The following is a 27115-nucleotide window of genomic DNA, read 5'->3' as shown; positions in this document are numbered from 1 at the left end:
GTTAATGAGATCCTTCAAAGTAAGGGCTCTTTGGCTTTCCACCATCCCCTTAAAGGCCCCACTGTGGAGGAAACCAAAGCAGCCCCAACAATGATGAATGGACATCATTAATGTTGTTCATCTGTTTACCTTTTACTCAGCAATCTGGGAAAATTAGGGGTCAACAGCAAAAGGGAAATGTGCTTTCTTTGGCACTCCAGATCATGAGAGCCACCCATTTGGTCTCTACAACATTAAGAGATACTGCAGATGGTGAAGGATTTATTTATTCGACCAGCTGACCTTCCTTTTATCGTGAAGGATTATCACAAAACCCAATTAGAGAGGTAATTTAGTTGACATTTTGATCTCTATATTCCATTCAGAATCAGTAAAAGCTTTTTTATATTAATGAATAAATTGTTTGTGTTTTTCCTCCCTTGTTATAATGAGCCCATCTATTTGCGGAACAACAGCTTTTCATCAAATCAACATGAATGTGTCTTTTTGTAATAAATGGTTAAAAAGCCCCATAATCAATCTTAGAAGGAATACACAGAATAAGAGATAGTTGACACTATTGAGCCTTGTGATTCTGAGTAAAAGCAACGAGGGTCGTTTTACAGTCCCGAGAGCAGTGAGATCCATCTCCACGGGAATACACTATCACTCAGGCCTAGTTTGCTTGTCTTGTCAGCATGTATTTATAGTGCAAACAATTTGAGTGATCTTATTAGGCCCTATCTGCTGGTGCACCTTTAAAAACATGGATAGGTCACTGAGCAGATGGCGAGGCAGCCATAAGAGCAAACAAAGTCTGTGCTACTGTGCTAACAGGGAGGAGGAGCAATGTTTAGCTCTCCTTTTAAAAATATCTTTTAAACAAAACATGAAAATGACTTTCACTATATCATTATAGCCTTACATAACATTTTTCTAAAAATGGAGGTATTAATTTCACTACTTAGCTAGGAGAAAACAGCTCCTGGGCCATTTTTGGTTCATCTGTTCTTGCAGTATTGCAGCAATAAGATGGATAATTAGACAGTCAGAAAAAAGAAGATTGATACTGCTGTAATATAAAACTTTCACAATGCAGAAAATGCCATCACAGTGAGAAAGCGTGTGCATGACTTAGACAAAATAATTGTGGAGTCCAATTCCCCGAACAGTCACAGTTTGTTGTGCTTCCATTCTGTCCTCTGCCTGAATTTTGTAGCGCATCCATCATTTAGGAAAGGACTACTGTGATGTTCCTCTCCATAATTAGAGTAAATATCTTTCATCATCCCGGATTTGGCACTTACTGACGCTCTGCCCAAGAGAACTGTGGTGATGGGGGATGGCTCACTCTGCTTCAAGTGTCTGAGAAGTTTAGAAACACCACACTCCTGAGTCTGTACAATAGCAAGAGGCAGTGAAGCCATTCAGCATTGGTGAAGGAATGTGTGGAAGCCCGCAAGGAATCCTGTCGTTCCTGGGTTTCTGCAAACACAAAAGTCAGCACACTGAAGATTAACTCTGTGTCAACAGTAGCGGAATCTCCTTTTATGTCTGTGCAAACTAAACTCAGTACTAGAGTCTCAGAGGAAAATCTCCATGTATCCTGGAGTCTAAACAGTAATGAGTGTACTATCCATGTCTGCAATGAAAGAGATCTCTAAATGTTTACTTTGCCTCAATAGTTCTTAGTGGAAATCCTTAGCAAACGTTTCTCACAAGGTCTCTTCACACACTTTAGTGTAAATCACCTCATCAGAAATTAAGGATCAACAGCGGTGTCACGAGCTGTGTGAAAACTATTCACAGCATCACATAAATAGCCATTACACGCTGGAGCCTGAGGGGGCTGTTAAAGCACGAACAAAGCCTCATCTCAGTTCTGTGAACACCAATGAAACAGATTCGTGCAGAGGGACAGAGAATTAGGTGAGGTTTAATGGTGGAATAATGCCACAGTGCACAGTGAACGGAGAGTTTGTAACCCCACCCCTTACCCTAACCCTAAGTCACTGCATCGAGCGCCCGGCCAGTGACAAGGGGGTGTGGGACAATTAGTGGCAAGTGTGTGTTTCTGCTGACTGGAGCTCAGAGCAGCACTGAAAACTGAAACTGTCGGTGCAACTCCATGCCTGTCTGTTAAAGCGGATTACCACTCGGAGACTGTGGACTGAACAGAGTGCGCTTTTACTTCCCACTGAATATGCTTTGTGTTTCAATCTGCACGAATTAGACTCGTTTACAGGCCTTGTTCTCTTACTCCGTTTATTCTAAATGTGAATATAAACAACTTCTTTTATTTATTTATTTTTTTTAGAGATCATTATTTTATTGCCCCACTACCTGTGGTTCGCCTCTGGGGTCACCTTGCACAGTTTCTTTCATCAGGTTACACGAGGCAACGGAGCTACGTGACTGAACTCATACTCTGCGTTGCTAAACCTGGAGCGAATGACTTGGAAATTCCCGGTCAGCAACTTTCTCTTTTCTGAGTAGTTTAGGGCATTTGTTGGATTGTTTTATTGTGTGCGTCGGGAGCCACCATCCTCTCTCCACTCTCATTCAACGCGACATGAAACTCGGTTTTGTCATCGAGACTGCGGTGGCGCTTTATCTGCTGCTCTCACCTGTACAGGTAGGATGTTACAGTCATTCAGAAAATATTTCCCCTTAGATATAGTAAGGGGGCTTTTTTGGCTTCAGGGTAAATGTGAACTCATTACACTGAGAATATTTGAGTCTCCCGTGGGTCTAACAACTAGTGTTGGTTAAAAAAATGTAAAGTAAAAGTTTAACACCATGCTATATTAAACACCATGACAGTTTTTGCACATGTAATTAGTTTGGTATCGGTCCAAAATGTACATCAAATATAGCTGAGTCAGCAGAACTCCTTTGATCATGTGGCGTTGACATCTTATTTGAATGAGCGCCATTCTGCACAATTCATTCAAAGGTGAAACGTGACAAACTGCATCACTCTGCTTGCATGAGCACATGATGCAAAGTGAGTCATTGTAAACGTGGAAAGCTTATAATTACATCCCCATAATACATCAAAGACCAGTTTCATTGCCGGTGTCTTTTGTGTCTCAGTTTCCATCATGAAAACACTCTGAATCCATGTCGGTGAGACAATAGGAAGTTTTCACTGAAGTTTTGAGTGATAAAAGCTACAGTTTGCAGCAGTAGAAATAACCCATCCCAGCTAGTTAGCAAGAGTTTAAAAGTGTTGGCAGCATATCAGGTAAAACTGGCAGGAAAGTTTAAATTCTTGACTTCTTTTCATCGGCACCTGCAGCTATTCCATCATGTTTCATATCCACATTATCTGCATGATTAATTAATGGATGCACTTTGCAAAATCACGATGACAAAGGTTCAATTAGTGCTTGCTGTGTGTATGCGTGATACAATCTATTGAAACTTAATTTCAGTCATATCATTGTCAGGCGACAGTGGGTAAGAACAAAGATGTTCTGTTCTGTGCCCTGGCAATGCCTTTTAGTCTTTTTTGTTGAAAATGTGCCAGAACACGGTGGAGCTGAAACTGGGGTGAGGAATCACTTAAAAGCCTGTGTCAAGCTGTAGAAACACTTGTAAGACTGCCCACTGGACAACAGGACATGTGCCAGCTAAGACCTCAGCTCTTGAACCTTAGGTGCTTTCGCCCAAGGTGGCTGAGAGCTGGCAGCTATTTCTGATGGCTCCTATGTTTAATGCAGAACCAGACCATTCCAGGCATCTATTCCCTGTCACACTTCACTTCACGCACTCTGCAGCTGCCTGTTGAACTGAACTAACATTGCAGCACTTTCTCTTTTGCCAGGCTGCAGTCATCATATTGCAGTATTGCACACACAGATTCAGTCAGACTCTGAAAATTAGAAAAAACTTCCACCAGAATCTCTTACCAGAGATTCTGCAGCTGTTGCTGAGTGGAGAGTGTGTGGGAGAAGCATGGGATCACCACATCTCTACTAATCCTCATAATCAGCTCATGCCCTGCTTAGTCAAAACAGGAGTGACAAAATCCAGGGCTCTAAATGTGTAGCAGGATAAATGCCCCTCACCACCATCCCACTCCTCACTTTCATGAAGACTGACACCAAATAAAACACTTCTGTTCTAACATTCAACATCCAATCTGTCAGGTCACAAAGACAATCTGTAAGCATCTGAGCATGTTATTTCTGAGGTCAGTATCCTTCTTTAACCTTTCAGTTGTCATCAATTATGTTTTGTTGAAAGATCAGCCAAAAAAGGAAACATTGTTCTGCTTTTATGCTCTACTGCAAACAAGCACTTCAAGTTATAAATATATCTTAGAAACTAAATATTTTATGATTTAAGCAAATGAGCAACACTCATACTAGCAGCTCTTTTATAAAAACAGAACAAAACTGCTCTGGTAGGTGTTTGTCTTGCCAGTTCCCACAGTAAGCTGTTAGACTGGTGTACTAAAGTGGAAAAAGCAAATGCCGGCTGGCAATGTGGTTAGAAAATGTGATTTTTTTTTTTACCCATAAATATGTGCTGCTAATTGATAATGATTGTTTCTCACCATGGCCACAGCTGGAATTGCCATCAGCAGTCTTGTGACTCATATACTCATTCATGTGTGTTATGAAACTTGGAGTGGCCAAAAGAGGGTGGGGTTAACTTCAACTTTTTAATAATTTTGCGTTACAGGGCATTTACAGCACGTGTTGTTAATCATCTTTTTTGAATGGGAGTCATTTTTCATTTATACATGTTCAATGAAATTCAGTAGATGTTGAAAGTAGTATTATTTTCCTCATCATATTCTCATACTGACTTTTGGTTGTACCACTGCACTACTGGTCTGCTGCAGTCGTACGGAACTGTTTTTGACTTGTGACCTCTTCGACAAAGCACTGCTCACTGGTGTCCCATCATCAACAAACATGTGGTAGTATTTTATGATTTGGTAGTCAGAAGAGAAAGAAAGACCACGTTGTAGGGAAAAAGAAATATTTTGACAAATATAATAATCTTGTGCACCCTGCAGACTTATTTTGCAACCCCTTGTGGGAGTCTCAGCCCCATGTTGCGAACCTCTGTCGTACTATAGGTTAACAAGATATTTAAAGCTGGCAACAGCATGCCTGCATACCCCTAAGCAAGCAAGCAACAATATTATATTTAGTTAGAGATAATATTTTCAAGAACAGGCCTGTACTTCGTGAGATTTGAGGCAATGAAACGGCATATAAATTATGCATCACTGGATTGGTAAACATTTTTGACAAGTCATTATTGGTTTATGTTGTGATTAATCAGTAATCACTATTGTTGCTAATAGGGTAATGCAATTTCTAAACCTAAGTGGTATTTCCAGTCAATTGCACATGTGATTCATTCTCATGAAGCTGTCCTGATCCCCACACGCTTTGTAGACTATACCTCTTAATAGAGGGTGGAAACACCTGGGTTTCTGCTATGACAATGGTGGCCTCTTGGTCCCCCCATCACCAAGGGTGACTAATGAAGGCTGCTATCCATCAGTTATTTTCCACGTCTCTCTTCTCTTTAGTTATTGTTGGTACCTCTCATGTACATGAACCTCATACAATCTGTACATTGTGTGTGTGTGTTTGTGTGCATGTGTAAGAATGTGTTTAAATCTAGCACACTATGCATATGACCGGTTAGATCCTGCCCATACTGCACGCTCAAAGAGCTTTGGCAACAGCTACAGTACCTGTTGCCTCCTGCCCATCTGACAACTTTCCCCACCTTAATAACAAAGACACTGGAATGCTCTTTATACAATAGATTAACGACTTTCTGCTTGTCCCTTCAGGGGTCCTCACAGCGGAACATGTTCCGCACGTTGATTTGGCATGTGTTTTCACGCCGGATGCCCTTCCTGCCGCCACCCTCCCATTTTTGTCTGGGATTTGAACCTGCTGCCTTCTGCATCCCAAACCGATGCTCTGCTACTGAGCCACCAGGCCCCGGAATGCTCTTTATACAATACCTCTCCTTCATTGTCATAGTAATGGTGTTTATGAAAATGCAGGTGAAATCTTGCATCAACGCAACCAGATCTGACGGACATTGTGGGTCCGTAGGGAATTGCTCAATTGCTGAATACGTGAACAGCTACACAACACGGAATGCAGCTGGTGTACTGTGAAAAATATGTCTTAAGTTATAAAAATAAGAAAAGAATAAGAATGGTAAGCATCTTTGGTATGTGATTGTGAAATTATTTGTTGTCTTTTTTTTATCAACATTTTCATAATATGGGTAAAAAAGCTGTTGTATGATTCAGTTATGTTAATAAGACAGCTACTCATCACTTCAACAGTGATGCATGTTCCTGATGTGTCAGAGAAGCTGGGGAGCCACAGCTTCATGAGGACATGACATTACACAGGTGTTTCCTTTACACCAGAAAACAATGCCTTAGTCTGACAAATCTGTGCACACGTGACTGTGTCTTATTCATGGTGTTGTTTTTACTCTTTGTATTTTTAGCCTATTGCAGTTGGCATGACATCATATTTCCAGTTGTCAGGAAGTTACTCAAACAGATTTCTTTCTCGACAGATCAGCTGTAGGTTTCTCATCTTCCTTACACATATTTTTGTTTTATTCTTTATCTTTGGATTTTCCTAACAGATTCTAAGTTCTTTATTGTGTTTTGACAGTACTTTTACTATGCAGAATGTGCCCCAAAAAATAAACTATGATCTTAGATTTCAGTCCTCAGAATCTAAAAACAGCTGCTTTAGTCAGGATGTTGATCTTTTGTTGACAATTAAACATTAGAAATTTGGATGCCCCCCCACCCCCGCCAGTGTGATGTGACTTGCTGATACACTTGCACTTTTTCTGATTCTGATATCTCTATGTGAGACAACGCAGAAGAGTAGTAGTGATCTGCTGACTGGTAGGGCTTTTATTTGAATTGTTGTGATCTGTCTCAAGTTGTAATATCCTGGCCCAGGGGAGAGTCATAATCGTGATCAGGAAATATGGATTTCTACTTCCTCCTGTGGAGGAGGAGGAGAAGCGGTTTTGCTCCGGGCAGCCGTCTACTCACCAAGCTTTAATCTCCCATCTGGATGTAATTTACTGTGGTTTACACAGGGAGAGCAGCATTTACTGTAATAGAGACCACAATTACCACCGGTCAGCCTTATCTTAAGACCTGTCTATGTGTGTGTATGTTTGTGAATGGAGTGCATGCTTTATACAGTTGTCGTGTGTGTGTGTATGTATTGTGCATGTATTAATGGACTTCTACTGTACTGAGGAAACAGTGTTTGTCTAAATCAACATTTATATAGCCCTTTACCCCTCCCCTGTCACTTGACCTTATTTCACTGTTTTCTTTTGCAAAAATTACACAACTAGGCTAAAAAGAAAGCATAATTTTTATGTTTATCTTGAAAAGAGGAAGGGGATCTACTCTGTAATCTATATAAAAACTGAAGTGTAAAAATGACAAGCTTTCATTTTACGGGGCGCTAGATCCCAGGCTATTTCCTATTCCGGCGTCATTTTATCAGTCTTGTCGTCATCACGAAGCCAGGCAACCAGGAACGAAGTTACCAGAAAGTAATTACATCCTGACCTGACAGTGTGCTAAATAACCCCCTGCAAAGATTTTGGTTTTACAAGTTCTGCCATAGGCACTTTGGACTGAGGCCACTTGTTTCCCTGTGTTTCCAGTCTTTGTGATAAGTTAACCATTACCTGGTTTGGCTTATTCAATGTTCATTATATTTCTCATCCAAATTTCACCAAGAAAGCTTATAACCATGTATTTCCTAAAATTCTGTGTTTCTTTCCTCCTGTTTTGAATTTGTTTTTTTTTTTCTGGTATTGGAGAATAGATACAGTGACCTGCAGGCCCCATGAGGGCCCTGAGAATTAATGCCACAGTCATGATGTTGATGTGGAATGTGGTTCTCGATAAAGGATGGATGAGGATGATCAGTGAGGCAGGGAGGTGGTCCTGTTTCTCTATGTTTGTAGTTACTTTTTCTACTTCAGTGCTTTCTGTCCTGTGTGGTCTCATGTTCAAAGTCAAGCTTTAGTCACATCAAAACCATGACACAATCCCCTCTGCTTGGCCCATGCATGTTTCCAGTGAGTTGGAAGAGTAGATGCTTCACTGTCTGCATTATAACTGGGATATTCTCTACCTTTGCTACTTTTCAATTTCTTTGCTTCAAACACAACTGTGTCAGGAGCTAATTCAGTCAGCGATTACCACATCACAAGCCTGCATGTCATCTGTGGACTGTATATCCACACTGTCATGCTCACTGAATATGGTTATGTTTGCAGTAGATGTTTTTGGAGAGTAATATAAATAATGGCAGAATGCCCAATAGATTTACCAGAGTCAAGAAGAAGTGATGGGGGGAGTCAAAACTCAGCCAGTCCACTTTTTCTCAAAGTTAAACCAGGCACATAGCACTCATGACATATTTACTAATTAATGTTCTTACTCTTGAGACCCTTGTATTTCAAACCTTGACCAGTTTGCCAGTTAATGTGTTAATCTTTGTGGTTTTAAGTTTTTACTGTTGTTTTTAAGGATTTGAAACTGAAATCTGCCCACTACTTACATCTCCACTCTCCAGCTGCACAACAGCACAATGTCAAATTATTCAGAAATGCATATTTTCAGTTCCTTGGCACTTGCGTCTGAATAGTATACATTAAACCTGTTGTCACTTTCAACAAGACGGTGATGCAGAGTGCAAGTCATCATATGCCTAGATGATTTACACTTTTCCATCATTTTCAGTCACTCAGGAGCAGTTCTATTATCTTTTTTCACTGAACTGACTTAGAAACCTCATAATGGGATTGTTCTTACTTTCCCACATGTGTAATTCTTAATCGTTACCTTATAGACACACTGTGGAACATGCAGCTTGACTGGTATCTTTTTGACAACTGCTGTTGTCACTAACTTGCCCATTTACCCAGTTAAAAAAAAATCATTTATGACCATTATGTTGGGTCCCCATCTGTTTTATTTTCGCTCCCTACGCTTTCTGCTCTTCCTCTGACAAATGGAGTTAAGCATAAAGGTTAAGGATGACGCAGTTCAGCTGTGTGGGAGTGGAGAGTAATGGGGCCCCGAGCCTCTGTGGCCTTACAGCAGGAGCTCAGGGACACAACAGGTCCTCCAATGTGACCCAAAGGACAGAGCAAACTCTCAGCCAGCAGCTTACAAACTTTCACAGTGGGCTTTTTAAACACAGAATACCAATTTGTAAAGCCTATTTGCAGTCAAACAGGTAAACAGCCTAAATTCAGCAGTTTCATTACTTCTGTAATGCAACTGCTATAGATGTTGAATCTATCCTGTCCTGCTCCGTCCGTCACCATGCAAACCAATGTTCAGCAGCATGGGAGGGATAAACTTTGCTGCTTGGCACAGTGTCTCTAAGAATCAGATCTAAAAACATTGTATAAAGCTGTTTATGTATGTAGTATTAAACAGAGGGAGTCTGGCATGAGGCTGAAAAGAAAACTGACAAAATAATTTGTCAAGTGTAATTTATCAACATTTTTTGTGCCTTTTATCATATTATGACATAAAAAAGTATTGTTTTAAGGTGTTTTTTAGTATGTAATGTGAAGTTCCTGCCTTTGGGCATTTTCTTTCTTTGAGGCCATAAAAATTAAATGGTTAAACAGTGTATTATGTTATGTGGTTATGCAGCATGCCAACAGAAACATTTGTGAGCTGCAAGTCTTTTAACTACAGTAGAATATGACTTCAAGCTTGATTGAATAGCGCTAAACCTTAAATAGTCTCAAAGGTCTCAACACCCACATTATAAAAACAATAAGAGAAAATGACGCACAGCAATGTCAAACCCTCATGAGGTCAAGGAAAAACTCCTTAAAAAAGTCAGCAGGGAATGAGGTGAAAGAAACCGTGTGTGGACTACTCAGAACTAATCCTGTTTTCTAAGATTTATTAGACAAGTTTATGCACATATTGATGTAAAGTGGTTCTCTGTGACCACAAGAAGTTAATTACCTCCTAGTCAGCATTAATCACACAGTTAATACTGTAAGTGAACAAGAGGGAAGGAATGACTACGTGAGGAACTTCATGCAGCCTTTTTATAATCTGGCAGCTTCTTGTGTCCAGCTCACTCCTCTATTTTCAACACCCTCTGATTCTTAACTGCAGGAGGTCCCAGAGATGGTTCCCCCGCTCCATGTCAAGGCTTGACCTAAGACCAAGGTCAGAAAATCCTCACTACATTCTGAACAGCAACTGAAACTAGAGCCAAAAAGCTCTCGTGATGTCGAGCAGACTCATAGACAGGAAAAGAAAGAAGAACATACAATATGTGAGCTAGAACTGGAAAAGTATTTATTTTATCAGCCTGTAGTTGCTGCAGAGGACACTAAAAAACAAATCTGCTGTCAGAGGAAAAGTTGCACATTTTGGCCTTTGCAAAAAGGGAGATGCTTTAGCATTTCCAAGAAGGACCCAAGCTAAGTGGCTGACTGGAAGCTCCTGTTGATTTCAAATCTATAATACACTATGTTGTGCTGCCCAGAACCTGCTTGACACTTATCTCAGTGTCAGTTAAACAGGAACCTCTGAAATGCTTGTGTGAGTGTGAATGCATCATCCTCATCAGATCAGGACATTTATCGTATACTACATTGCTTGCGGGGGGGTGTTGGAGTCTTGCACTGTGCTGACAGATGCTATCCTCACTCACAAACTAATTTTGTTTTTATAACTGGAGATTCATGCAATATGCACCATACAGATGGTGTAAAAATAACATTTCATACTGTCATCATCTGGGAAAGTCCTTGGCTGTCTTTTTGCTATTATTTAATAGTTTTTTGGTTTAATGCATTCAGCAGATCTCAGTATCAGTGTGAACACTGAACGTTGCAGTATAAATGTCATCAGGAGTGTGTGTGTTTCTGTGTGTATGAGTGTGTGTGTGAGTGTGAGCCACACACAAAAAAAACTGAAATGTAACACCAATGAGGTTGGGAGATTGGAGAAGCAGGTTGTCTGCTGCCCGTCCTGTACTTCTGCTGGAGGGTATTTTATCAAATGTAGATTTCCCTTCCTGTGATGGAGTCAACTAGAGGTTTTGTGTTTTTCCAGGCGAATGAGAAACACACTCTGTTTATCATGGGATGATGGGAAAAAATCAAGACGGAGGAGGAAACCATCAATGAGAAAATAAATAGAGAGCTGAATCTTAAACGACAGGAAACAAGTTTTGAGCCTAAACAGTTGGGCACTCACAGGATTACAATATATAGGAGAGACTGGGTCTGCTGCTTTTCAGAAAGACTTTTCCACTGCATGGTGGAAAAAGGGTGTATGATCATCTATTTTATCTCACTGTCGTTCCTATTATGACCACTAGAGACCGAAGAAGCTGTTTGAATAAGTAGTGAAACATTTCAAACCAAGAAGAAAGAAATCCAGTTGACATGACTCAACCTCTGGATAATCAAACCTGGATGACTGAGAACCTTCACAGACACTAGAGAGAATATGTCACAGTCAATCACCTGTGTTTCTGTGCAGACTACTGGGGGACTGCTTTTAACTATATTTTTTATTCAAAGAATGTGTACAAAGAATGTGTACTGACTCAGTCTCATGAATTTGACCAATTTGACCAATTTCTTTCTGTTTTGCAGAATTTACCTTTGTCAAACACAAACAGTACAACTGAAGGTAAGAATTTCAGTTTTATTTCTGTATGTGTTAAGAAAATACTGTACAGCATAAGAGCTAACATCAGCAACCTTGTAGAAGAAGCAAAAACTGTTGCGTGTTCTGTGTGTTTGTCTTCAGTACCACTGAACAGAAGGTATTCATACATACTTTAGTTTGTCATACACTGCTGACAAATGTCAATGACTAAGTCCTTGAATCTTGGATTTGAGTTTATCAACGAATTCACCCTGAATTTAAAGAGCAGCAGTACACGTTTGGACTATCAGGGATTACATAGTTGCTTAGCTTTAGCCCCTGGTATCTTCTTCCTCCCTCACATCACTGCAAATTAAAGCTGCTAAATATTAAGGTTTTTTAAAATTTGGAGCCATGTAACAGAGAAGTCCAGATAAGCTGCAGGCACAGATCAGCTCCAGTAGCAGAAACTGGACAGTGAACTGTCCCTTTGCGCTGTACGACATTACAGTTCATGGCCTCGTCTCCCTACCGTAGATGCTTCCCCAGCCGTCTTGTCCCAGTCTGTCTGCTTTTATAAACAGATGTTGTAGTGTCAGGCTCCATTCAGTGACCCTTGGGGTCATTGCAGTCCCAGAGGTGCCAGTGGGGCAGCTCCACTCCAGCTCCAGCAGGGTTCTGTTCATGGTCATGTTTGTTTTCTCTTCTTTCTCTGTTTGTTCGGGCCATAGTCATCCCTTTGCCTCCCCCCCACACTGTTCAGCTGGGACACTTTCACACATATACTCCCACAGGAAATTGTACCGTACATTCTAAAACATTTTTGCTTCAAAATGAAAACAGGATACACACTGGCGTATTGCAAATGGTTTTAGGTTTCTGTATACATGGTATAAGCATGCCATTGTTGCATTATTGACATAATTGCTGGTATAGTTTGTATACAATAATATCCTTTCCTGTGACCTTTCTAAATTAGCTTTTGAAAACACATAAATGCTGAATAGACTAACGGAGAGGTTTCATTGGTCTGGCTATTCTGCTCAACACCTGTATTGTCCTCTCATTGCAGTGTTGATGTTCCAAGAAGTGTGGAGACGGAGCTTCTGCCGGACCATTGAGAAGCTGGTTGAGGTGGTGCAGGAATATCCGTCAGAGGTGGAGCACATCTACAGCCCTTCCTGTGTACCGCTGGTGAGGTGTGCAGGTTGTTGTGGGGACGAGAAACTGGAGTGCTATCCCACCCACACCACAAACGTCACCATGCAGGTGAGATAAAGCCATTGTGCAGTACAGCTGTTCCTGCTAGGTTTGCGTGAGCCATTACTACTGTACACATACGGCATGTACTGTAATTGCTTACACCGATAATAAAAACATATTTTATCATTCAGCTGTTAAAAATCAGGCCATCAGAGCCAGGGCAAGAATATGTTGAGATGACGTTTGTGGAGCATCAGACATGTGAATGTAGGTAAGAAAACAAGTCTAAATATGAGACACTAAATATCCCTAAGTAAGCACATACTAATCCTGTCTCCTAAATACCATGTGCATATACTAATAATTTACAACGGCAAAGTAAGTCTACCTGAGTAACTGTCTTTAACGTAATGAGAAATAATTTCTAATAAATATAGTGGTAAATAAGTGGCAAAACTTTTAAATATGTGAAAATATCACATTTGCCTCGAGCTGGCAAAACAAATTGGTAGTGAGATAATATTGCTCTTATGCTAACTTATTAAAATATTTCTTCTTCAGGATGAGAAATCCTATTGGAAAGGTTGAAAGGTAAGAAAATGAACATATTGTAAAAATGTCAATTTTAAAATTATTGCAAAAGACTTATTTTCCATTTCAGAGATTCAAGGTTTCACTTGTAATTTTGTTCTGCTTGTAGGAAAAGGCAAAGAGGGAGGAAGGAAAGAGGAAGGAAGAAAAAGGAGAAACAAAAACTTAAAGAATGTGACAGGTGATGGCACAATCTTGGAACAAAGACTTCATGTACTGCACCTTCACTTTACTAAAGATGGATTATTCTCTCTGGTGTTTTTTCAGGTGCCAGAACCCCCGCAGGTAACTGCAGTGGTAACTCCCTGTTACAGTGCGACTCACTATTTACAGATGTAGGCATTCCAAGTGTCCTACTTTTTCACTGCGGTTTGTTTGCGGTGCCCCCATGGTGGCCTTGCATCAGAAATGCAGCGCGTTTTGACCTGCAGTCCTCTTTTCAGCCACCAGGCATCGCAAAGTCGCTTCCTCATCTGCAGTCCACAGTACAGAATCCTGCTGTCTGTGGATACATTCAGTAAACAGCTTCTTGGTGAACACTTGTTTTAAATCTAATATATCACACAGCTGCTGTCCTAACCCTGTGTTTATGTGGACTTTGCCTGATGATATGGTGGACATAAGATTTTCTATAGATTGTGTCTCTGTCTCTCTAGCATTGTGGATCGTGATGACATTATATTACTTTTTCATACTTGTTTGGTCACCCTGTCTACTAAAATGATTCTAAGAAACCAAACTACAATAGTAAATTTGTTTTGTAGGAAATTATTGTGATGTTTGGATTGTATCCCACTGCATCTTGTTTTTGGAATGAATGAAACATTATATTTGCCTACGGGACTCATAGACATAACGATATCCAATGGCAGGATGACGATCTTGCACTGCACCGTGCTCACACATAGTACCCAACATAGTCTACGTACATACATAGTACATACTGTACCCAAAACTCGAGTTTGACTCCGACATTGTACCAGAAAGCACTGTGAAGTTTTCTTGCTGAGCAATAGCCAGGAAGCATTAAGCTTTAACTTGTTTTTCATATACAGGTTATTGGTGTCTTGTTGGACAAAATACACAAACGCTTGCAGGCAAAAAATTCTGTGCTCTGGAGGATGTATTGTGTGTTAATATTTTAATTGTTGTTAGTACTGTAAACAGAAATGAGTTTTCCGGGGACACAAACGTTTTTAATTGTATGTAGGCTTGCCTATATACATTTATATGTCATATACATTTTATATTGTTTCTATGTTTTATATGATGGGTTATGCTGGTGGAGCATACCAGAAGGAGTCTCACACTTTTTTTACCATTGAGGTGAAATAAAAGGTTTCAAAAGAGTCAGAGAGAGAACACTGCCGCCAATGTTATTGGCAATAGAACTGGAGGACCAGAATGGGAAAACTTTTTCACTGATTATTTCCAATGAATCCGTATTGCCCGACTACACTTACAGCAGTAGACCAGGGGTGTCATATTCTGTATTGACACCGCTTTCACACCACCTACAATGTCTGTTAAACTGGAGCATTTTCCTCAAACACACGTTTGCTATTATGCACCGCTCGTGGTTAAGTGAGAGGAAAATGAAATACTGTGTTAATCTCAGGTTGAAGTCGAACTAAGGTCTCCCATACATGCTACACATTCACCACATGATTTAACTCACATTATCAGAATCAGAATTGCGGAGATAAAAACAACACATCTGATCATAAGCCAAACATCAAAAATTTTCCCTGCAAAACATATTTAGTTACTTGCTAAGAACATAGTTTTTAGGAAACAAGGCTCTTTAAAAAAATCCCTACTGTATAGCATCTTTTTCTACCTTGTTGGTATGAAAATACAGTACATAAATATAGTTGATGTATAGATGAAACCACCTACAGATCTTACACTGTAATCACATGGCATGCTGCAGCACCAATGAAGAGCAGTCCCTGTAAAAGTGCCCCATTACCACGGCAGAGAGGGACATGTTTAATACTGTGTACAATACTGTGTCTTTGAACTCAAATGGTTGGGATTGCTTTGCTGATGTGCCCTCCTGCTGGCGGGCGGAGAGTTTGCAATGACAAGGTTCAACAGAGAGTGTGATTTGATTGGTAGACAGCTGCTGTTACACACCTGACACAATGGACATCCATGGGAGCCAGTGCAATGTAGAACTAAATAGACTGAAGCCTTCTATCTTATATTAGTTAGTGCTGTATCAGTTATTGTAATTTGTCCATTTCTTTGGTATTTAAAGATGGCTATATTTCTTTAAAATCTATATTTATTGATACAGCTTAATATTTTGACCAGCAACTTTTGAAAGGTTTGTCTATGTTTTCTTTAAATAGGATTCAATATGACATGACTTGTAAAAGAAGCATATTTCGGACTGAGTGTGCAGGTGCTTTGTACATGTAATAATGAAATGTCTCCCTCTAGTGTTTATGCAAATTGTATTCAAAAATTTTTGTCCTAGGTGAAATAAGATTAGACAGGGCAGTATTGAGGGTCACCGTCAATCACATCATCAACTTACTGGAATCATTTGATCTTTTATGATGCAATCCCACAATCCCTCGTCCCATATTATCTCCGTCCACAGCACAATATGACCAGACGTGACTGTGCACGTGTTTTACTGTCTGACTTAAACAAGAAATACTTTACCAACTGAAAATATGAGAAAGAATAATCTACTGAAAATATATATCACATAGTATATAAGTATTTTAACTACACGAATAGCTACACTGGATACATTTGTAGCTACATCTGTTAAATTAACAAAACATCTGTTATTCGGAATCTAATAAGTGGCTCCAGCTGTGTTTAACCTAGTCTGCATGAACAGTTAACCATTTATTTCTCACATCAAGTCTGTAAACTGTTGAGTGTATGCAGAAAGCCAGTAGATCAATACTACAGTTATCAATACACTCAAGCAGAACTCTTTTGATATTGATGGATATAAAGGATAATCAATTACAATTGTTTGTTTTTTTAATGATTGCAAGAGTCTTACAGATATGTAAAAAAATGTATGTGCCTTGGGTAGCTAAACAGCACATGTTTATGTCCACCCTGGTGACACAAGGCTGACATGAGCTTACAAACTACAATTGTCTTCCACTGTCTGTTTTTCTAAACTCTGCAGTAAGGAAGGGATTAATTGAAGAAGTTACTGTATGAAAAATGATGTCCTTTTTGTCATTGTACTACATAAAGAAAATCTATGAAAATGTAAAAAGTAACGTTTCTACTGTGGTAGTATTTTATTTCATTTAAATATTTATTTTCTAATTAAATCTTTATGATTGTCAGCTTGTTTTGTGTTACTTATTAATAAGCAAGGTGTAAACTATTTATAATTTTAATTGAATTACTGTAACTGGTATTAAAATATTTTACATTCTCACAAATGACTCTGTGACCCTACTCTATGATATGGATATTTGTTTTATTAAATACATGTATCATGGACAACACTGGTTCAAGATGTAATTTATACTAAAAACATGTGGACTGCATGAAAAGCCTGATGGGGTGCACATACCACAAAATCAAGCGCTTCCTTTTTTGTCGTCCTTTCGGCTGTTCCCTTTCAGGGGTGCCCACAGCGAATCATCTGCCTCCATCTAACCCTGTCCTCTGCATCGTCTTCTCTCACACCAATTAACTTCATGTCCTCTCTCACTACATCCATAAATCTCCTCTTTGGTCTTCCTCTAGACTTCCTCTTTTCTTCAGTGCCACCGTCTCTAACAACATCGCTGGTCTCACCACCGTCTTGAACACCTTTCCTTACATTGTCCCTGATACTCTTTTATCACACAACACACCTGACACTTTCCTCCATCCGTTCCAACCTACTTGCACTCGCCTCTTCACTTCTTTTCCACACTCTCCATTGTTCTGAACCGTTGACCCTAAGTCTTTTTCATCTCTGCTCCCTGTAACCTCACTGTTCCACCTGGGTCCCTCTCATTCACACATGTATTCAGTCTTGCTGTGGCTAACCCTCATTCCTCTGTTTTCCAGAGCAGACTTCCACCTCTCTAGATTTTCCTCCACCTGGTCCCTGCTCTCACTACAAATCACAATGTCATCTGCAAACCTCATAGTCCATGGAAATTCCTGTCTAACCTCATCTGTCAGCCTGTCCATCACCAGAGCAAACACGAAGGGGCTCAGAGCCGATCCTTGATGCAGACCCACCTCCACCTTGAACTCCTCTTTCACACCTACAGCACACCTCACCATGGTCTTACAGCTCTCATACATGTCCTGCAACACTCTAACATACTTCTCTGCCACTGCACACTTCCTCATACGATACCACATCTCCTGTCTCGGCACCCTGTCATACACTTTCTCTACATCTACAAAATGACAACGCAACTCCCTTTGACCCTCTCTGTACTTCTCCATCAGCATCCTCAAAGCATATCTGCATCTGTTGAACTCTTTCTAGGCATGAAACCATATTGCTGCTCACAAATGCTCACCTCTGCCCTTAGCCTAGCTTCCACTACTCTTTCCCACAACTTCATTGTGTGGCTCATCAGCTTTATTCCTCTGTAGTTGCCACAGCTCTGCACATCTGCCAAGTTCTTAAAAATGGGCACCAGTACACTTCTCCATTCCTCCATCCTCTCATTTTTCAAGATCTTGTTAAACAATCTAGTCAGAAAGTCTACTGCCACCTCTCCTAGACACTTTCATACCTCCACAGGTATGTTATCAGGACCAACTGCCCTTCCACTCTTCATCCTCTTCAACCCCCTCCTCACTTCACTCTTACTAGAGTCTCACCAGTCACTTCTTCTACTCTTTGTTCCCTTTCATTTTCCTAATTTATCAACTCTTCAAAGTTCTCCTACCATCTTTCCATCACACTCCTTGAACCTGTCAATACATTTCCATCCTTATCTTTAATCACCCTAACCTGCTGCACATCCTTCCCATTTCTCTGCCTCACCATCCTGTACAAATCCACCTCTCCCTCCTTACTGTCCATCCTAATGTCCAAGTCCTCATATGCTCTTTGTTTGGCCTTTGCCACCTCTACCTTCACCTTACGCTGCATCTCCCTGTACTCCTGTCTACTCTCTTCTTTAATTTGGCATGTGTTTTACGTCGGATGCCATTCCTGACAGAACCCTCTGCATTTATCCAGACTTGGGACTGGCACAGGAAGACACTGACTTGTGCCCTGTCATCCGTAGGATAAAAACACATTGACCGTTTCCCTGGCAACGTCTGCGACGATAGGGCATTTGAGCCCTCGGTCTGGTCTTTGGAGAAAGCCCCAGATCGCAAATTCCTACTCTGAAAAAAAGACTGACTTTTCAACCACTCCATAGACAAATAGTACCTTTAAGCACACTCAAAACAATTACAATGATAATGTCATAAATTGCATATATGGTTTGTGTTATATTTTTGTTATGACACTATTTATTATTTGTCCACAAGTTGTTTCCAAAACAAACACATGCATTGCATAATTACTTAGGTTAAAATTAAAACCTTAAATTAAAATCTCTTGATGAATAGCAAAAATGACTGTTTGCTAATTTATCTGACTTTCTGCGCCAGAGCCGAGAACTACGGCTCTCGCTGCCTGAGAGGCATGAGTGGGGGCTCCAGCTATTTCAGACAACACTGGAAAATAAGGGGTAGCAGCTAACGTAACGCGAAAGACGTCTAGTAATCATAATAATTGGAAAACTACAATATCAGTGACACTTTAAACTTCATACGTAAGCGGCATGTTGGTTAGGTTAACAAAATAAAAGTACTAGTGGCCGAATACTGCTGGCTGTCGATGGCACAGGGGTTAGCTGGTTAACAAGCTAACGCTAAAGCTACGGTAACCTGAGCTAACGTTAGCTACAGGGCAAGCAACCTGACGTTGATAACTTGCAGCAGGTAATTGTTGTATTTTATGAAACGCTAATGAAAAATGTGCTAGTTGTTGTTTATTGTCTAGTTAAGCCGCGCATGTCTGGTGTCGGCCAAGTTGTTAACATTATTGCTGACAACATTTGTATCAGCAGCGGCAATGCTATCTGCATGCAGAAGTTCACTTGTAGCTCACTTGAGTTGTGGTGAAATACTGGGCATTTCAAATCCCAGCTTATCATGTTTATCGTTTGCATTTATGTATTTTCTTCGTTGTCATTGCTACATAACGTTGAACACGATGACATGAAATGCTGACGAGCATCTCTTCGTTCCGTAACGTTAAATGAGGAATAACAGGCCATCGGTGGCAACGTTTGTTATGATGTCGCTGCGTTAATGTTATATTAACCAGGTTTGAGGTTTTTGACCAGTTTCATCTCGTAGTCAAAACACGATTAATTTTTTTTCATAAATGAAGGGGGGGGGGGGGGGGGGGGTCTGTTGTAAAACATTGATGATTAAATTAATATCAGCACAAAGTGGTTCAAACATTCTGTGCAGTTTAGTCATCACACAGACAATCTAAAATCAGACCAAACTTTTGTTTTTCATTACTGTAAACTGGGTTATCAGTTTATTTTTATATTTTAATGTTACTTGGTGTAAAGGAGACGGTACTAAGCTATAATAGCACTAATACAGTACTTGTAGGTAATTGACACTGAACTCAGAGGAAAATGGAAACAAAATGCACTATAATTTACACTGCAAAAATACAGTAAATCATACTGTATTCATGTTTTGGTCTTTTTTTGTGGGAAAACAAACATGTAATCTTTGCTTTTATATACCTTTATCTCAGAAGCAAATGAAATGTAATCTTTCTGTTCAGTGTTTTGATCTTCTTAGCTAACTTTTAATTTTGTAATTCTGTCTTTTTGCAGAAGAGACAAACATGAGCAGTCTCCTTAGACCCGATAGACACAGGACACCCACATTTACCAGGGTAACGCACCTTGCAACCACCAGGCTTGACCTGGAGAGAGATTCAGGCTTCTCAGGTTCGATTTCAGATTAACATTTCAGTGTTGTGTGGTCCTGTATATTTTTTTTTTCTTTATGTATTTTTATAGATAACCATGGTGGAATTGTCAGTGTGGCACATGTTGGGTACTAGATGCAAGTGCATAGTGTTTCCTTTCTTAGAAAAATTAGTGTTAAGTCATAAACAAGGTCAACTCTAATCAAATCTAGGGATCTAGGTCATATTTTCTATGTAGGGTGTCCTACATAGGGCGATTTTTTTTAATTTTTTTTTCTAATGACCTTTGGAGGCTGACCTGAATTTGGTTTAGCCCTCCTTATCAGGTTGATTGAATCCTTCTCCAGATGCTCTAGAGATGCTTATCTACATCTGCTGTTGTTTTCATAGTACTAATGTTCAGCCTCAGGTACACAAAAGAAAGCTAAATCTGTTGCTTTTTAAACATGATTAGATCTGTATGTTGGTCATTCCTTCCTCAGATGCCAGCTCCGAGTACCTCAGTACAGTCGACCTGACTGACTCTGAAGATGCAAGAAGGAACCGGTCGATAATCAGCCAGGACTTGACTGGCCCGCAGGTGGCTGTGATGGGAGGCTCATACGCTGGCCTGTCTCCAATGATCATCATGAATAACTTTGTCTTAAAGCAGGTAAAATACAGCGGTGTTTGTTTGCCACTATCTAGTACTTTTTCTAACCCTGTTTCTTTGACATTTTCATTTCAGTTCATTCATTTTTTTGTTTGTTCTTGAGCTGAATTGTGTTTATAGAGCTTTTTTCTTTATATTTTTAAAAGATGGATAATAAACTTAAGCCTGTGCTACTAACCAACATTCCTACATTATTATATTTCTTTTCTTGGTTCAGTTCCTTTTGTGAATGAGCCATAATTCTGAATTGACTGATCCAAGTTTGTACTGTCAATTCAGGCTTAGAGTAACTTTAGCTTAGAGAGTGCATATGTACACTGTAGTTTAAGTGCTGGTAGCACTTTCTGTAGATGCTGTGTGTTAAATATCCTTTTCTTTCATATACTGTATTCTTCTTTTTGTTTAATGTTTACTTCACAATAGATTATGGGATAATAGGACATTTTTTACAGTCATCACAGATCGCTGAAACAGAAAAGCAGTGGGCCTTTCCTTCATCTTTGGAAGTGATGCCTCAATCACAGGTGGTACTTCTTCAACCTATGGTTTCAAATACCAGCAGCAGTTCTTTAAAGACTTGCTCAGAAAATAATAAATCATCAAAAGGCTACGTGCCTATTCTCAAGACATATACAAGAATTGCCCCGCTACCTGTGGAGATGCCCTCTAAAAGGGTGGGATCCTCTAGGGTAAGAGGGAGTTCAGCATCTGGATATGACCAGCGGCAGCGACGGCACCAACAGAGCCAGAGGCTCCACGGCTCCCCCAGTCCACAGCCTGCACTGCACACTTCAGTCCAACCCCTTTCCAACTTTGAAGCAGTAAACATTCAACCACAGACTGCTGAGAGTCCAGAGCAGCTCATTGACAAGTCTCTCTCCCCACTGGCAGGAACCAGCTCTCTGCCTCCCTTAACAGATGATTTCAGGACAGAGGTAGAATGCAATTGGATTCATGCTGACAAATACCAGGATGCCCTCTCAATGGACACCAACAAACTGAAACGTTTCAGCAATACCTACAATATTCTCAATAAGTCTGGTTTACTGGGGATCACATTGCGCACAAAGCAGCTGATCAAGGAAAATAAGCACACACAAAGCCAGCTGCAGCAGCTTCAGGAGCAAACAGCCCTTCTGCTGGAGGTTATGAGCAGTGGAGACCCACAGCTCTGCACTAAACTCCATCTGTCTCTGCAGGATACGGAGCAGTCCGCAGCGAAAGCTCAGAAAGTCCTGATGAAGCATATGAGTGGACATGATCAGCAGTTCTTAGACTAAAAAAAATAAGAATATATTTTTTTCAAAGTTAAAAATCCAACCTTGCTGTAAAAGCTTTCTCCTTATGAAAGAGACAATGCAGCATACAGCAATTTAACTAAACAAACAAGAACTGAAATGATATAATTTCCTGCCTACAAAAACATTCAGATCTGCTTATCTAAGCTCCAAACATAAAGCTGAAGCAAATCCACAAATGGGAGTTTAGAGGCATGCTTACATTTCAAACCCTTGCCTATAATGAATTGTCTTGCCTCTGTCGTTTTAAAATGGCAAGTATGAGTTGCTATAGGGCTATTGCTTCTATATTGTACAAATGCATGCCTTACAGCACATGTCAGGACACACAAAGTTAATTCCTTGTAAATAAGTTTGAATTGAATGTAAGCTCTGTAAATATATGTATCTTATTTTTCTTTTTAGATCAAATTTAAAGCCTATTATGAAAACATGTTGCCTGGATTTAACATTCCCCTTCTTAATTATTGAAGCCTTTTTTTTCTTTTCTATTTCATGTCTTGTAAATTGGTAAATAGTAAATTAAACTAAAGGAGGAAGCAGCTGTATAGAGATTATAAAATAATTGTTTTTTACAGTTTTGTTACTTTGGTTCAGTATTATTTATTTGTTATAATTGTTTCCAAGACTAAAGCTGTGTGAATAATATAAAGAACCTAAGCATATAATAATTTTACCATTTCACTGGTAAAGCAGGCTTCTTTTTTAGAAGATACCTTTAAGAACTATGTAGGAATTTGCAAAAGCTTGAACTGTAGCAAGTGAAGTATTGTAGCCATATAATTGTCATGTCCTTGCACATGTTTCTGCCTTGTTAATCCCTACTGCAGTTTTAAGCTTAATGTGATTAAACCTTTAAGAGAGAAATGACAGCTAAATATTTTTATTTAGTTTCATATTGCACTTAAGTTACATTATTATTGAAATTTTTAGACCAATTCTACAGCTTTTGTTTCTAAATGAGCATTTTGTCTAGATAAAAGAATGTGAATATACATTTTTCTGGATGCCTGTGCCTTTGAATGTGTTCATGGTTATACTTTATATTGATGGTTGAGCAACTTAGATTTCTTTATTTCCCAATGTACTTAAACATCTCCAAATACCAAAGATCTGGAGAGAAAATATATTCAGTTTGAGTAAAAAGAAAAATAGACAAGTTAAGCCACAAACGGCTCTGTTTTAAATGATGAGCATAGACTAACTGTATTTGTTTTAGCAACAAAACACTACTTTTGAGATATTTTCTAACGAGAACTAGTTGCAAAACTAGGTAACTTTTAAATCAAGTGTTTGAAAGTGTAAAGCAGAGTTCCAGAAGACATTGTTACTTTTAAGAGATTGTTTTCCCTGTTCTAGTGAAATGTGCTTTTTATACTTAGCAAGTTGTTTGACTGATAATTTACTGTCATAAAACTTTGTTTTAAGCCATTTCCTGTCAGTCATTTATTTATTAGTTACCAACCCAGAAATTGTGCAAAAAAACAAAACAGAATTGCTGCTTTTGTGATTTGAGTACTTTTATTGGTAGGGTATTGTTAACAGTAATAGACAAAATAGCTCTAAAAAGTATACTTATTGATATTCAAATCATCTTTGATATGTTGTTGAACATGTGTAGCTGCAGTATGACAGTGGAAAGGCCTTTATAATATTCAACAGAGGGCCCTGTCATTAGCAGTGTATTCAACACCTCATCTTTGAGGTCATCTGTAAGAATGTAATACATGATTTTATGGCACATTGTGAATAATACCCTGGATAATACTAAGATAACCATCTTCACATTTTACCAACCTATTCTTATATATTACTTTACCTTCATTTGAGTCATGTTCTTCTGAGTACAAAGCATCAAGCTGTCAAAACAATGGTGTGAAGCCTGGCAGTACATGCTATAAACGCAAGTTTTGCCTTTTTGCTAGCCCTTAACAGCAAAGCAAATTATTGTTGCAAAAAATATCATATGTTTCCTGAATGACACATGTAGCATTATACAAGGAAGTGCTGATTAATATCACACTTTGATAAACACCACATGGAGCAGGTATTTAAATCAGCAGCATGATACACATTTGCAAAGCTCCAAATGCATGCGCTTGTACAAAGCCTTTTTATATATAGATGTAAGCATGTAGTAGTGCATGTGCATGCAACTGTTGTATGTTGAAAACAACAAACATATTCTTAATATTGCCAAGTAAAAACTACCTAAAAGATGGACTTACACTATGCACTTATTCAAAAGTTTCACATTGTTTTTATGGCTCCTGTCCTTAAAGGAATGTATGCTAACAGCTAACTACTTTATGGACTACTTCAGAAGTATTAAAGCATCCATTTAGTATTTAAAACTATCAAGTGGATGCCAAGAAAGCATCTTCTACAATTTGTGCTACTGTATCAATCTAGCATATAGCTATCACTCAGTCTTGTTTAAGTACGTCTGTGTTTTCAGAGCAAATCTCCACCGTCTGAACAGGCAGGATAAGGCCAACAATCCAGCGGGTACCAAAAACATCACTAAGGTTGGCTCTCCAGGGGCTGCGGTTCTCCACAAGCTCTCCTCTTTGCATCTGACACCAGGTCTGTCCCCGGGCCACCAGCAGAACCTGCTGGCAGCAGAAGCCTGCACAGACCAGGCCTATGCCCAGCCACACATACAACATCAGCGCCACAAACAGCTGGAGGCCTGAGATTGTTCCTGTGGGGAGACAATAAAAAGCAAGAAATTTGTTACTTAGCACTGCATGTATTTGAAATAATCTGCTCTAACTGGAATTGAACAACAACTCACCCATGAAGAAGTAACCAATGGAGAGAGGAAGAAGAGTCAGAAAGGTAAGTGGGTTTTCAAAGGAGATGGAGTACTCCACTGTTAGAAAGGCTACTCCAAGAACCAAAGAGTACAAACACGTACATGATGTATAGATGCAAAACATGATGAAGTAGCGCATGTTTTTGTTGCCAATACAGTTTCCGGTGAAAAAGCAGTGGTGATCTCTCTTGAGAATGACTTTCTTACACAGTTTGCAGAAATGTCGACCGTTAAGGAGGTAGTGAGCATCCACTTTGTCAGAGCAGTGTGGCGAACACACAGGAACCACAGTCTCATTGGTACTTTCGGCAGGATATTTGATAGTCATCATGTAATTCCCTAGTGCATTGAACATCAGGAAAAGGAAAACAACTGTGTGAATAATTGTTGACCCCTTAAGTGATGTATACGGGTTTGGGAAAATTGTTGGGACGAAGAAGCAGAAGTGCAAAATGAAGGTGACTGCTGTAGCCGTGAAGAAGTATGCAGGTGCTACAGCGTTGAGAAGTCTCAGTTTTAACATCCTGGTGAACATATCTGTGTGAGAGTGAAGAAGACACCATAAGCATGATACTACTATTCAGGTTTACCCTTAAAATCAATAGCACAATTCACATTGTCTCCTTTTATATATATGGTAACATACACTCCATATCAGAGTATTCTGTATGTTTAAATTGACTTTCTTTATAATGGCTTTTCTGTCAGTTTAGATGGAAATATAGGGCACAATACCAGGAGGACCTTCCACTAAACTAGCTCAAGACTATTTACGGTACATCATGGCAACTGACTGAAAGTACAACAATTCCTGTAACTCCTGTAATTCAGCATCTTTCAATGCAGTGAATCTAACGCGGCACTGAGAAAAAAAAAACTAATTTCTGAGTAAATGTGGGTCTGGGGATTCTAAGGGCCATTGAGAATACCAAGAATATCCCACCGTTCCGTTTTGACATGTGAACTCCTAACACACAGCACACACAGAACTAGGTCAAGTGAGGAGCTCCTACCGACTGATCCTAACTTAACTCTTTTTATTGTGTATTTTCGCGTGAAAGTAGCTCTTGTAGGTCAGTTCACGCTCTAGATGAAATCATTTACAATGAAGGACTATAGCAGTTTTGATCTCTATCTTCTCTTGTCCCGAAAGGAAGCGGATTAGAATCATGCCAGTCAGGACATCAATAATTTTGTTTCATTTTTTCAACCAATTATGTTCATACACCCGGCCTCAGTGTTTCCAGCTGCCTACCTGCAGATTTCGGGGAGCGGAGGAGCTGTCCTTTCAGCACCACGGAGCCTCGGCTCAGTGCTCAGCACAATCATTCAAACGCAGAGAAGAAAGTGTTGTTGAGCCACTTCCACGTCTTTTTCCATTAAAAATTGTGCCTGCCCCTTTGTTTACCGCCGCCTGTTGGTCTGGATGGATCGATTTTCCTTCCGTTGTGATTTTAAATTTACCCGCATTGGAGATGATCGTTTCACTTTTTTTGCCAAGTCGGATCTCTGCAGATTAACAACAGTTATATCAAGTTATGTTGTGAACAAATTTTATATAAAAACAAATAGCATTTGTTCTGAGCTATTTAGTTTGAGACCTGTTATTGCCCTGGCGTTTTTCTTTTCTTTTGCACATTAAATTGCTATTATTGAGACTGATGAGGTACAACGGACATAACAAGATCCTTTACTGAAGGATACTAAAAGTCACAAGGATATCATGCGGAGACGTATTTTACTAATAATACTAAACCAAAAAGTAACACTTTGCCAAATACATAAAAAAACTTGAATCTCAGCTCACCCAATGCCTACGGTATGTGGCATTCAATTTGTTTTATTGGACTGGTGGGGCGTTTAAACTTTCTATCATATTTTGTAAATTGGTAATTTTTGTGGGGATGTAAAGTATTAATTTGCT

At 39.5% G+C, this 27115-nt stretch overlaps 3 protein-coding genes across 3 annotated transcripts; 2 read left to right on the top strand and 1 right to left on the bottom strand.

The window, feature by feature from the left end:
- The first annotated feature begins 1896 nt into the window (after positions 1–1896).
- On the top strand, positions 1897–16904 carry pgfb (placental growth factor b). The gene is made up of 7 exons (XM_067480460.1): positions 1897–2614; positions 11677–11713; positions 12744–12940; positions 13066–13145; positions 13436–13465; positions 13575–13646; positions 13733–16904. The coding sequence occupies exons 1-7, from the start codon at positions 2552–2554 to the stop codon at positions 13752–13754; spliced, it is 501 nt and encodes a 166-aa protein (XP_067336561.1). The 5' UTR covers positions 1897–2551; the 3' UTR covers positions 13755–16904.
- A 2183-nt stretch (positions 16905–19087) lies between these two features.
- Positions 19088–23782, top strand: cipca (CLOCK-interacting pacemaker a). The gene is made up of 4 exons (XM_067479099.1): positions 19088–19405; positions 20326–20442; positions 20906–21075; positions 21528–23782. Exons 2-4 carry the CDS (start codon positions 20337–20339, stop codon positions 22353–22355), a joined length of 1104 nt encoding a protein of 367 aa, XP_067335200.1. The 5' UTR covers positions 19088–19405; positions 20326–20336; the 3' UTR covers positions 22356–23782.
- Positions 23783–23893: 111 nt separating this feature from the next.
- zdhhc22 (zinc finger DHHC-type palmitoyltransferase 22) lies at positions 23894–26667 on the bottom strand. The gene is made up of 3 exons (XM_067479100.1): positions 26447–26667; positions 25171–25728; positions 23894–25077 (listed from the first exon to the last, which is right to left on the bottom strand). The coding sequence occupies exons 2-3, from the start codon at positions 25724–25726 to the stop codon at positions 24800–24802; spliced, it is 834 nt and encodes a 277-aa protein (XP_067335201.1). The 5' UTR covers positions 25727–25728; positions 26447–26667; the 3' UTR covers positions 23894–24799.
- Positions 26668–27115: the final 448 nt, after the last annotated feature.

This window comes from Channa argus, chromosome 16 (genome assembly GCF_033026475.1).
Source record: "Channa argus isolate prfri chromosome 16, Channa argus male v1.0, whole genome shotgun sequence".
Classification (NCBI taxonomy): Eukaryota; Metazoa; Chordata; class Actinopteri; order Anabantiformes; family Channidae; genus Channa; species Channa argus.
This window is presented reverse-complemented; position numbering and strand designations above follow the sequence as displayed.

Excerpts from the sequence above, each read along its gene's own strand:
- pgfb (XM_067480460.1), top strand. The coding sequence starts at position 2,552 with ATGAAACTCGGTTTTGTCATCGAGACTGCGGTGGCGCTTTATCTGCTG. Across the intron at positions 11,714-12,743 it reads CACAAACAGTACAACTGAAG|TGTTGATGTTCCAAGAAGTG; the intron begins GTAAGAATTTCA and ends CTCTCATTGCAG. Across the intron at positions 13,466-13,574 it reads CCTATTGGAAAGGTTGAAAG|GAAAAGGCAAAGAGGGAGGA; the intron begins GTAAGAAAATGA and ends TTCTGCTTGTAG.
- cipca (XM_067479099.1), top strand. The coding sequence starts at position 20,337 with ATGAGCAGTCTCCTTAGACCCGATAGACACAGGACACCCACATTTACC. Across the intron at positions 20,443-20,905 it reads GAGAGATTCAGGCTTCTCAG|ATGCCAGCTCCGAGTACCTC; the intron begins GTTCGATTTCAG and ends TTCCTTCCTCAG. Across the intron at positions 21,076-21,527 it reads ATAACTTTGTCTTAAAGCAG|TCATCACAGATCGCTGAAAC; the intron begins GTAAAATACAGC and ends CATTTTTTACAG.
- zdhhc22 (XM_067479100.1), bottom strand. The coding sequence starts at position 25,726 with ATGTTCACCAGGATGTTAAAACTGAGACTTCTCAACGCTGTAGCACCT. Across the intron at positions 25,078-25,170 it reads CATTGGTTACTTCTTCATGG|GAACAATCTCAGGCCTCCAG; the intron begins GTGAGTTGTTGT and ends GTCTCCCCACAG.